Here is a 12,123-nt window from a genome sequence, read left to right as displayed (position 1 = left end):
ATTGCCTTCTGTGCTGTATTAAAGTATTCCTTAAGAAAACGAATTTTGAGAATTAAGAGATACACTGAAGATGTAACTTCTAGACACGAGGAAATTCTCTGCTCGGTATTTCAAAGCACCAGGTAGCTCATAAATTCATTACATTTACATTACAAGAAGAAATCAAGAAAAGCCAACTAAATACTGAGACTCAGTATTACTACCTGGCGGTTTCTTTCCATTCGTACTCTTCTCCATCTCTGTAACACAGTTCATCCATTTCCGTAAAGAGGTCATGCGGAATGTGCTCTTCATCATCATCTTCAGTGCCAAGAATGAACTGAACTCTTTGGGATGGTGTGTCTTAACAAAAGAATTTAAATACGCTCAAAAATTGCCACAATTCATTCAAAGATAAACTCAGTTTGAAAGTGACATGTTTTTGTGATAAATAAATAAATAAATAAACTCTTTTATTAAAATACTATAAATTTTGAAGGAAACGAGGACCAACAATCTGAAAATAAGAGTCTCACACAGAGGTCACCTCCACAGACAAAAAAAGAAAAACTGTATGGTAAAAATAAACAAATAAGGGATGCCTGGCTGGCTCAGCTGGTAGAGCATTTGACCCCTGAATCTCAGGGCTGTAAGTTTGAGTTGCACGTTGGGTTTAAAGATTACTTAAAAATAAAATCTTTAAAAAAAGATAAACAAGTGAAACTAATCTTATAACTGATGTAAAAACAAAAAAAAAAAAAGCAACTTCCAAAACCATGGAACACTGTGCTCAAAGACAGGACTTCTTTCTCACTCAAAATACAAGAACATGCTAGAGAAAACAGAATTTGTAAAAATATCTAATATGTAGCTAAATTCAAGAGTGAAAAAGGAAAATCTCCAAGGTCCAAAAAATGATGAGAAAAAGCAAAGCTAGGGGTCTACAGAAAGTGGCCTTTCCTGCTATCGTAGAGAAGTAAAACTCTTGTCAGCTGAGGTTAGGGAGGCAGGACAAGTCACTGTTAAGAAACAGATACCGCACTTGTGGCATCTGAATTTAAACTACACGGTACAGGCTCTCAAGAGAAATCAGTATAAATCCTAGTCCAGGACAGTTGAAAGCCCTGTGGCCACCAAACAACCAAAAGCACCAATTGAAAACAAAACCGAATCCTGCTGAATAGGAGACAGGAAGTCAAACTCAAAATTTACACCAAAGTAAACAAAACCTCCAGGCACTTACACGTGCAATGAACAGGTTAAAGAGTAGAAGGAATTCACATAGGAAAAGACAGATCTGAAGAAATTAGACAGACTGCATCAATGACAAATAAAAAGATGGGAAACAGAAGGTTCAGAGATGTAGAGAACAGAGTAAGAAAATCGACCAGGGGGCACCTGGGTAGTGCAGTGGGTTACACTCTTGGTTTCACCTCAGGTTCATGGGTCTGAGCCCTACATCACATTCTACGCTGGAGCCAGGGCCTGCTTGGGATTCTCTCTCTCCCTCTCTCTCTCTCTCTCTCTCTCCCTCCCTCCCTGCTCACACTGTCTCTCTCAAAACAAATAACCTTGAAAAAGAAAAAGAAAAAGAAAAAGAGAAAGAAAAAAAGACAATCAAACAGGAAGAACCCCAGAATGAAGAAAATACAAAGAATGGGGAAAAAGCAATAAAAACTGTATTAGAAAATTTTCCAGTACGTATATCACATGGATCTTCATATAAAAGGACTACCCTTGGACCTATGCAGGACAAACTAAAACATACTGTGACTGAAGTTACTGATGTTTTGAAATTTTCAACATTTTTAGGTCTTGCAATTCCTTCATCAGATTTATCCCCAAGCAGTATTTCTGGTGCTACTGTGAGTGGCAATTTCTGGCTGTTCTTTACTACTAGAGAAATATATGGAAAGATAATTGATTTTGTAGAGTGCAACCTTCCTAAACTCACATAGTTCTGTAGTTTCATAGACTGCTCAGGATTTACTAGATACATGATCCTGTATGTGTAAATAAAAACAGCTTTACTTCTTCCTTTGCAAGCTGTAGGCCTTTAATTTCTTTCTTGCCTTATTACACAGGCTAGGTCCTCCAGTACTATGTTCTGTAGAAGCAGCACAGAACAACCTTGCCTCTCTCCAAATCAGGAGAAAGCACTACATCTCTTCAGCACTAAACGTGACATTAAAGAAGTTTCTTTAACAGATGCTCTGTATCGGTCTGAGGAAGTTTTCTCTTATTCCTTGTTTGCTGAGAGTTTTATCATAAATGAGGATGGAATTTTGTCAAAGGCTTTTTCTGCACCTACTGAGATAATTATATGGCTTTTCTCCTTTATAGTATAAATATGATTATTTATATTGATAGTTAAACTTTACACCAACTCTGCTTTTCCACAGGTTATCACACTAATTTCCTATTGCTGTTGTAACAAATTACCACAAGCCTGGTGGCATAAACACAAATTTATTCTCTTATATATAATTCTGGAGTCTTACAGTACTAACATCATGGGGCTGGTTCCTTCTGCAGGCTCTAGGGGAAAATCCATTTCCTTACCTTTTCTCGCTTCTGGAAGCTGCCTACATTCTTGGGGTCTGAACACTTCCCCCTTACTACAATCACTTGCTTCTGTGGTCACATCCACTACTTCTTTGATCTTTGGACTGCCTCTTACTAAGGACCCCTGTGATTGTAACTGGCCAAGCTGTATTATCCACTATAACTTCCCTATCTCAAAATCCTTAACTTAATCACATCTGTAAATTCAAATTTGCTGTAAGATTAACATTCACAAGTTCCAGGCATTAGGAATTGGGACATCTTGGTAGGCATTATTCCCCCTAACACAGTCATAGTATCCTCTTTAGATACTGCTGTATAAAATATGTTTTTAGTTTGTTAAGAATTTCTGAAACTACATTCATGGGAAATACTTAGTTTGTAATTTCATTTTCTTATAATATCTGTATCTAATTTTTGTAATGCTGGGTTCATAAAAATGAATTAGGAAGTGTTCCTTCATCTTCAATTGTCTGGAAGTCTGTGTAATTTCTTCCTTACATGTTTGATGGAATTCATCCATGAGCTCTGTGGGAGTAAATTTCCACTGCTGAACTGTTTTAGACTACAAATTTAATTTCTTTATACATATAGGGTAATTTAGGTTATCAATTTTTAGTAGCTTTTATTCTTAATGAATTTCCCCATCTCATCTACATTATCAATTTTGTTGGCATAACATCATCCATAATATTCCCTCATTAGTCTTTTAATATCTGTAGTGTATGTACAGAAATATTCTGCTACTGGTAATTTATCTTTTTTTTTTTTTCCTCCTAATCACTCTAGCTACAAGTTTATCAATTTTACTGGTTTTTTCAAAGAATCAGATTTCAGTCTGATTTCTGCTATTGTTTTTCTGAGTTTTATTTTATTTATTTCTGCTTTGGTTTATATTTTCCCTTTGTTTTCCTTACTTTGGTTTACTATGCTCTATGTTTTCTCTTAGTTTCTTAAGTTAGAAATGTAAGTCACTCATTTCAGATCTTCCTTTTCTAATATAAGGGTTAAGTGCTATAAATATTCCTTTATGCATTGCTTTGGCTCATCTAACAATTCTCAATATATATGGGCAGTCTAACTTTGCACAGTACCATGCTAAAGGAACCTGCACATCAGAAGCATGTTCTCACTTCACAAGATTTTATCTCAATTATTGCCAGTACTGTGTTTTATTTTTATGAGTTCAAAATGTTTCCTAATTTCTGCTGTGACTGCTTTTAACACATGGGTTATTGAGAAGCATCTTGTTTAATTTCCAAACATCTGGGGATTTTTCTTGATGTTATTGTAGTTTAATTCTACTGTGGTCAGAGAATACACTTTCAATCTTTTAAATGTATTAAGACTTGTTTATGGACTAGAATATTCTGCTTTTCTTGGGTCGAGGGCTCAATGAATGTGACTATCAATCCATCTGATAATGTTATTTAGGTATTCTATATCCTTATTGATTTTTTAACTTGTTCTATCCATTACTGACAAAAGAGAGTTGAAATCTACAACCTTATAAATGTATCCAACAACAATACATTTGTCTATCTTTTCAATTTTATCAGTTTTGCTTCATGTATTTTGAAGCTTTTACTACATGCATATTCATTTAAGATTGTTACACCCCGGTTTCAGCGATTTAATTTTTATGTGCCTTTGTAGGGTTCTCTTCATATTTCTTCTTAAGTTTTGTTGAACTCCTTGAACCTGTGTATTCAGAGTTTTCACTAAATTTAGAAATTTTTCAACTAGTATTTTTTCAAATTTCTTTTCTGCCACCCTCCTTTCTGGCACTCCAATTATACATATATTAGACTAACTGATATTGGTCTACAAATTATTGATGCTCTATTCACTCTAGGCTTTTCTGTTTCACTTTGGGGTAGTTTCTATCACTATTGTCTTCAAAATCACTGATCCTTTTTTTCTGTTGAGTCAAATCCTCTGTTAATCTTACCTAGGGTATTTTTAATTTAAGATACCTTATTTTTCATTTCTAGAAGTTCCATTTGGGCTTTCTTACATTTCCAAATTCTCTGTTCATCACAGTTACATCTTCCTGTATCTTCTTGAACATTCAAAGTAAACAGTGTAGTTGCTTTAACGTGCTGTTTTCTAATTCTATCAATTCTGTCATTTCTGGATCTGTTTCTACTGATTTATTTCTCTTGGTTATGGCTCATATCTTCCTATTTTTCATATTTCAAGTAATTTGTAGATATCAGATAGTGTGAACTTTACATGTTTAAGTGCTAGATTTTACAGTATTTCTTTTAGTAGTATTATACTTTGTTCTGGCAAAGACCTTTAATTTAATTTAATTCTTTCAAGACCTGCTTTAAAAATTTTTGGAGATCTACTGCAGTTTTTAGTGCAAAACTAATTAAGACCTGCTATTATGGCAATACCCTTCTGAGAACTCTACACAATGCCCTGTATGTCAAGGTCTTTCCACTCTGACTGATGGGAACACACCCTATTCCCAGTCTTACGTGAAATCCAAGAACTAGTTAGCCTACTGCCTTCTGATGGTTACTTCTCAGGCCTCAAGCAGTTTCCTTTGGCTTAAACTAGTACTCCACCAAAGATTCAAAGAATCCTTCTTCAACCTTTGGAACCGCCTCTGTGTATAGCTCTCTATTCTCTGGCACTCCACACCTGACTAGCTTCTTTGGCCTTCCCAAATTCCAAACTCCATCTCAACTCTGAGAGCCTTCAAGGAAGGTTCTGTTCCAGATTCCCTTCCTGTGCTGTGGCCTGGAAAAACTGTCTCTAGGTAATATGCTCAGACAAGCACAAGGATCATCTTGCTTCCCCTCTCTCAGAGGTCAGAGTCCCATACTGCCTGTTGTCCAATGTCTGCAAATTACTGTTTTATATATGTACTATCTTTTAGTACAGCTTTTTAAGAGATTCCCATCACACTTAGTCTCTCTAAGCTGAAGTGTCTCCATCTACACACTGAAAACAATATCTGTCTTTTAAAAAGTGCAGGAAGGATTAAAAAAGATGTGGTATATATATACAATGGAACATTATTGGGCCATAAAAAAGAATGAAATTTTGCCATTTGCAATGACATGGATGGAGTCAGAGTATAATGCTAAGTGAAATAAGTCAATCAAAGACAAATACCATATGATTTCACTCATAGGTGGAATTTAAGAAACAAAACAAGCAAAGGGAAAAAGAGAGACAGAGAGACAAACCAAGAAACTGACTCTTAGTTACAGAGAACAAACTGATGGTCACCAGAAGGGAAAGGATTAGGGGGATGAGTTAGATATGATGAGGATTAAGGAGTGTATTTGTCATGATAAACACTGGGTAATGTGTGGAACTGAATCATTATATCACACACCTAGAACTAGAATAACACTGCATGTTAACTAACTGGAATTAAAATAAAAACGAAAAATAAATAAAATTAGATTAAAAGTGCAGAGAGGATTAAATCAAAGGGTGTATGTCAAGAGCTTGGTGGAATGCTTAGCACAGAATTGGCAAGGCATAACGTACATGCTGTAGCTGTATTACACATAGGCATCGTTCCCTCTTCTTCACAAAAATGGTCCTTTGGCATAGCACACAAGTGCCTACAGGGTACTGCTCACGTAACTTTTCTAGAATGCTCATAGGACCCGTGTAGAGATGGCCATGTAGGCCCATGATGTCCTAAAAAAATAATGATGCCTTCGATGTCCACTACCTGCAATGTCTTAAGAGTCCTCCTCAGGCTGCACAGCGGTTTTTTCTGGCTCTCACCATACGCATTTCTCAGGGCCACTTAAATCAGTACCATTAATATTTATTGTAACATTCTCTTTCCTCTACACTATGCGTTTTTTTTTTCCTGATTTCCTGTCTATTGGCATTTCTATATTTGTCTACTTTCAAACAAAAATCTTGTCCTTTCATAGACAATACTATCAACTCAGAGCACTCTTATTTGCACAGATAACCGAGTAGTTCAACTTAGTGGATAAAATTTTCTAGCCAAAAAATGTATTTAAAAATGAAAAAAAAATTTAATCTTGTCCAGGAGCCTGAAGATTCCAGATATTTGTTCCCTGCATATATAAATGATGAGACAGGTAATAGAGAAAAGAAATAAAATCCCATCAAACTGAAGTGTACATGTCAAGACTCAACTATTATGATTCCAAAGCTGGAATACAATGAAGAAAACAAAGGCCCTTCCTTTTTTCACTTCTCCTAAGTAGACCTTAGCCTATAAACTAAGTATCTTTCTTGTAGAAAAAATATTACTTCAATTAGTATTCTTCAAGACTTATAAAATATGTATGTCTAAATTACAGCAGACATAAAATCTAAGAAAGAAAATATTCCACTTTTTTGACAAAGCTTTCCAGGAGAGAATTTTAAAGTGTTAACAGAGAACTACTGTCTTCTCTTACCATAGGAAGGAGACTCCCGTCCATCTTCTTTATCTGATTCTTTATCTTTTCTCCTCCGGTGGTGATGTTTGTGTCCCCGGTGCCTGTGACGCCTACGACTCTCTTTACTAAACGGGACGTGAACACCAATATAAACAGCTCGATGACCTAGCCAAAAGTTCAGAAACATTACTGGTTTTCCAAAAGGGAGAAAGGTAATATACACAATAGTATACCAAATTTTGCTTTGATAAAAAAGAATTATATATAAGTTCATGTAATTAACAGTGTTATTTCCTGTTATTTTATTTTACAGAGCACTAAACAGAATGTTACATCATGGGTTAACACCACTGACTGATAAACATACTAGATAAACAGGTTACTTGTGTAAGCATTAGTTTGCAAGGCTAAAAACGTATTTTGAGAAAGATATCATACTATGCAGACATAAATTTATTCCATCTACATTTAATGTCAACCCTAGGTGATAGAGATTCTTAAGAGATATGTCTTAATGATAATACTTTATAATCAATATTCACAAATGGACATTTATAAATATTTATTAGAATTTTGAAAATCCCAAATCAGTAAGGTCCAAATTCCTGAAAGCTACATTAAATGTAAATGGTCCAAATATTCCAATTAAAGGGCATGAATTGTCAGATGGGGGGAGGGGGGGCAATACAATAAGGTTATCATATGCTTCTGGAATATAAAAGGCCACTGCTGATGCTGCATTATTCTGAGTTTGTATTGTAACCAACAAAACAGTTATAAAAGGCAGTCTCTGCTTTTGCCCACTAAATAAAACTTAATCAGGGAACTAGGACAGCTAGCAGCACTATATCAAATACTGAGGCATGAAATTGATTTCTTAAATAGTTTAAGTAAAGTTCCTATCTAAGCTGTGTGAAGTGAAAGGGGTGGTGGGCTACAAATTTAACTAACTTGCAACCATGCAAAAGCCTTCTGACACACAGCTGCTATTTGCCATTATGTACATTTAAAAATTAACACGCTAAAATATGAATAGTCAAGGACACTCTTTTCCTAACAAATCTCATTAAAATGGCCAGAAAATAAATACTTCAAGAAACTCAAGATCTGGGGCGCCTGGGTGGCGCAGTCGGTTAAGCGTCCGACTTCAGCCAGGTCACGATCTCGCGGTTCGTGAGTTCGAGCCCCGCGTCAGGCTCTGGGCTGATGGCTCAGAGCCTGGAGCCTGTTTCCGATTCTGTGTCTCCCTCTCTCTCTGCCCCTCCCCCATTCATGCTGTGTCTCTCCCTGTCCCAAAAATAAATAAACGTTGAAAAAAAAAAAAAAAATTAAAAAAAAAAAAAAAAAAGAAACCCAAGATCTTCATCTTTACATGAGATTTGAATATACAGCCAATCCTCATTATTTGTGAATTCTTTATTTTCCAGTTTGCCAACTTGCTAAAATTTATTTGTAACCCCAAAATCAATACTCCTAGCAATTCTGCAGTCATTTACAAATATCCAGAGCAGCAAAAAATGTGAATTGCCCAAAACACACATACCCAGCTAAGTTTGAAAAAGGTGACACTCTTGATTTGTTTCAGTTACCAATATATTACTATCAGTAAACTAAATAATCACATTCAAAGTAAAAGAGAACTAGACCTATAGAAATACAATGAATTAAAATTATCTGCTTAAACATCTTCCAGGACCTAGTACTCTGCCTAATATACGGTAGGCCCTAGATTTAAAAAAAAAAAAAAAAAATTGTACAAATTAACTACCAATGTTTTTTAATGTTACCAGAGAATCCCAAAATTAAAAATCATTTATATAGCACTGGGGTGGGGGGGGGGGGGGGGAGCAATGATGAAAATGTTCTGGAATGAGTGTGATGATGGCTACGCAATACAGATAACATACTCTAAAATATTAATTACACACTTTATTTTTTTAATGCTTATGTATTTATTTTGAAAGAGAGAGAGAGAGGGAGTGAGCACAAGCAGGGGAAGGGTACAGAGAGAGATGGAGACAGAGAATCCCAAGAAGGCTCCACGCTCAGCCCAGACCCCGACCATGAGATCATGACCTGAGCTGAAATCATGAGCTGGATGCAGGGGCGCCTGGGTGGTTCAGTCAGTTGAGTGTCTGACTTTGGCTCGGGTCATGATCTCGTGGTTTGTGGGTTCAAGCCCCGAGGTGGGCTCTGTGCTGACAGCTCAGAGCCTGGAGCCTGCTTCAGATTCTGTGTCTCCCTCTATCTCTCTGCCCCCACCCCCACCCCACATACACTCTGTCTCTTTCTCCTTCAAAAATAAATAAACATAAAAAAAAAAAAAAAAGAGTTGGACACTTAACCACCTGAACCACCCAGTCACCACTAATTTATACACTGTAAGATGATAAAATTTACGTTAAATAAATTGTACTTCAGTAAATAAAAAAAAAATTATAACAAAAACTCATGATTACTATCTAATTTTAGTGAAACTATTTTCTTTTGAACACTACAGAAAAATGTCAATTAAAGAGTCACATTCTCATCACTGTGCCCTGGGAATTACAAAGTTGTACTCACATTAGTATTAATGGGTTCTGGCACATAGCTCCAGTACACCAAAGTGAAAATAAATTATAGGAGTTTCCAATTTAGAAAGAATAGATAAACGGGAATATGCCAGAATCTGAAGATTGGGAGCTCAAGCCTTATCGTTTATTTGGCTCTTATTATCACCCTTGGTGTCCTCTGTTATAACTTTTTCTTTCCTTTTTCTTTAACCTTTAACTTTATTCTGTCAAAGACCTATTCAGACAAACTCTGAGATAAACTTAATCTCTCCCTCAAACTTGATACTGAAATTTAGATACGTACAAGGTGCGTAAAGCTAATGGCTCTGGGATAAACAAGGGAAGCAAAAGAACAAACCTATAGCTAAGTCTGCTCTTCACGTTCTGGGTCACACATATTTGAGGGGTGACATTAAATGCTAAACGATGGATTCACCACACATTTTAATTGATAAAATTATTGCTAAACATTTCAACTGCCCTAGTCCCTGGAATTCACAAAATCTAACCCTAAACTTATAGATAGCAGAGGTTCCTTCTAGAAGCCCTAGTAAGCCTAGACTTTCTTTTTTTTTTTTTTTTTAATTTTTTTTTTTCAATGTTTATTTATTTTTGGGACAGAGAGAGACAGAGCATGAACGGGGGAGGGGCAGAGAGAGAGGGAGACACAGAATCGGAAACAGGCTCCAGGCTCTGAGCCATCAGCCCAGAGCCCGACGCGGGGCTCGAACTCACGGACCGCGAGATCGTGACCTGGCTGAAGTCGGATGCTTAACCGACTGCGCCACCCAGGCGCCCCTAAGCCTAGACTTTCAAAGTCAATTTTAGGGGCGTCTGGGTGGCTCACTTGATTGAGTGTCCAACTTCGGCTTAGGTCATGATCTCACAACTCATGGGTTTGAGCCCCACGTAGGGCTCTATGCTGACAGCTCAGAGCCTGGAGCCTGCTTCAAATTCTGTGTTTCCTTCTCTGCCCCTCCCCTGCTCATGCTCTGTCTCTCTCTCTCTTTCAAAAATTAATAAACATTAAAAAATAAAAAATAAAGTCAATTTTAATAAACAGGGCTTTCTTTCATCTCATAATATGGAGAAGACTTATTTGCCTCTTTCCATGTCCTTTTTAAGAGCAACAGATTAAGGCCCCCATATGGTACCAGCTTTCACAAAAAGCTGTAACTTAAAAATGTAGTTCCCAAAAAGACCCCAAAATAAATCTATCAAAACATTTGCCACAAACACCACCCTAACCAAGTATTCAAGGTTAACGTCACCAGTAGGTCACGTTGATATGCGTCCTCTGACATGATACCTTGAAAAGAGCACATCACTTCTGTGGTTTGTTCCCCAAATATCTATCATCTCAGTCTGTTCATATAACATTAGACAAACCCAAACTTAGAGACATTCTCTAATCACTACCCTTCAAATATGCTGAGGTCATGAAAAACAAGGAGAGACCAAGAAACCGTCCTAGAGAAGACCAAGGAGATGGGACAACTACATGTACTACCAGATCCTGAACTGTTCAACTGGATCCTGGAACAGAAAATGCACATCAGTACAAAAACTGGTGAAATCCGAATAAAATTTGTACTCTAGTTAACAGAAATATACCAATATCTGTCTTCATTTTCATTAATTTATGATGGTCATGCTAAAATTTTAAAAAGCTGGGTGAAGGGTATACAGGAACACTCTGTACTATCTTTGCAACTCTTCTGTAAATCCAAAATTATTTCAAAAGGAAAAAAAAAAAAAAAGAAACCATTTGCCAAGACTTGTTCCTGGAAGACAGACTAGCAAATAATTCATTTGCTCCATAATTCTATGCTGAGGTTATTACAGCACTTCAAAAGGCTGATGTAACAGACCTAGAATATGAACGTCTAGATGACAACTAGTGATAACTGTAGCTTATTAGTCTGGCACTCTAGTTTGCTAAAAACACATATTACGTAGCTTGCTAGAAATGAAAAAAAAAAAAAAAGAATCAACTGATTTTGCAACTGTGGTATTTCAATTTCCCAAGGCAAGTAATGGTAACCACCAATGAAGTCTGAAAACCATAGATTCTGAAATCTACGTTATCTCAATACTTTCAACAAAGATAATCAAGGAAAGTTCTATTAACAGATATGAGTATGGTTACATGGGTGTTTGCTGTATTATCCCTTAAACTCTATTTAGAAAAGCGTTAAAACATTCTCCCAAATTGTATGCTCTACCTCACAAAAACGAAAAGTTCCACAAATAGCAGGTAAAGTTTAAAGAACAGTAACAAACTTTCATTAGTAATTTATCCTGCTATACACAAGGTATTTTAAACAAACTTACTTTCTAGTTCTTCTTTTTCAAACTTGGTGTTCACAGTTGAGCTGGTTTTGCCAAGATCCACAACGGCTTCTTCATCAGGACCCTAAAATGAAATTATTCTCATTTACTCATGACATCAATATACACCAAGGACCTTCTACTAATAGGGGCATTACTTGAAATAGTTAAAAAACAGATAACAGATTACCTTTCTCGCAAAGAACCTCGCAAATAATTCAATTCTTATTATACCTAACTGCATTCTTTTTAAATTATTCCTCTAGGCTTTTCTCCCCCCCCCAATCCACAGAAGATTA

The 12,123-nt window shown here is 36.3% G+C and overlaps 1 protein-coding gene across 5 annotated transcripts in view; it reads right to left on the bottom strand.

The window, feature by feature from the left end:
• The window catches only part of SLC4A7 (solute carrier family 4 member 7), a 111,712-nt gene that overhangs the window by 57,645 nt on the left and 41,944 nt on the right, over positions 1 to 12,123 (bottom strand). For all 5 annotated transcript variants that reach the window (XM_047874227.1, XM_047874226.1, XM_047874225.1 and 2 more), the window contains exons 2-4: positions 11,828 to 11,909; positions 6,957 to 7,103; positions 204 to 342 (exon numbers count right to left, since the gene is read on the bottom strand). In XM_047874227.1, the coding sequence (XP_047730183.1) occupies positions 204 to 342; positions 6,957 to 7,103; positions 11,828 to 11,909 (368 nt within the window). The remainder of the gene's footprint in view (positions 1 to 203; positions 343 to 6,956; positions 7,104 to 11,827; positions 11,910 to 12,123) is intronic.

The sequence above is a fragment of the Prionailurus viverrinus genome, chromosome C2 (genome assembly GCF_022837055.1).
Source record: "Prionailurus viverrinus isolate Anna chromosome C2, UM_Priviv_1.0, whole genome shotgun sequence".
Lineage (NCBI taxonomy): Eukaryota > Metazoa > Chordata > Mammalia > Carnivora > Felidae > Prionailurus > Prionailurus viverrinus.
The sequence above is the reverse complement of the archived record's forward strand: the minus strand, read 5'-3'. Positions and strand labels throughout refer to the sequence as shown.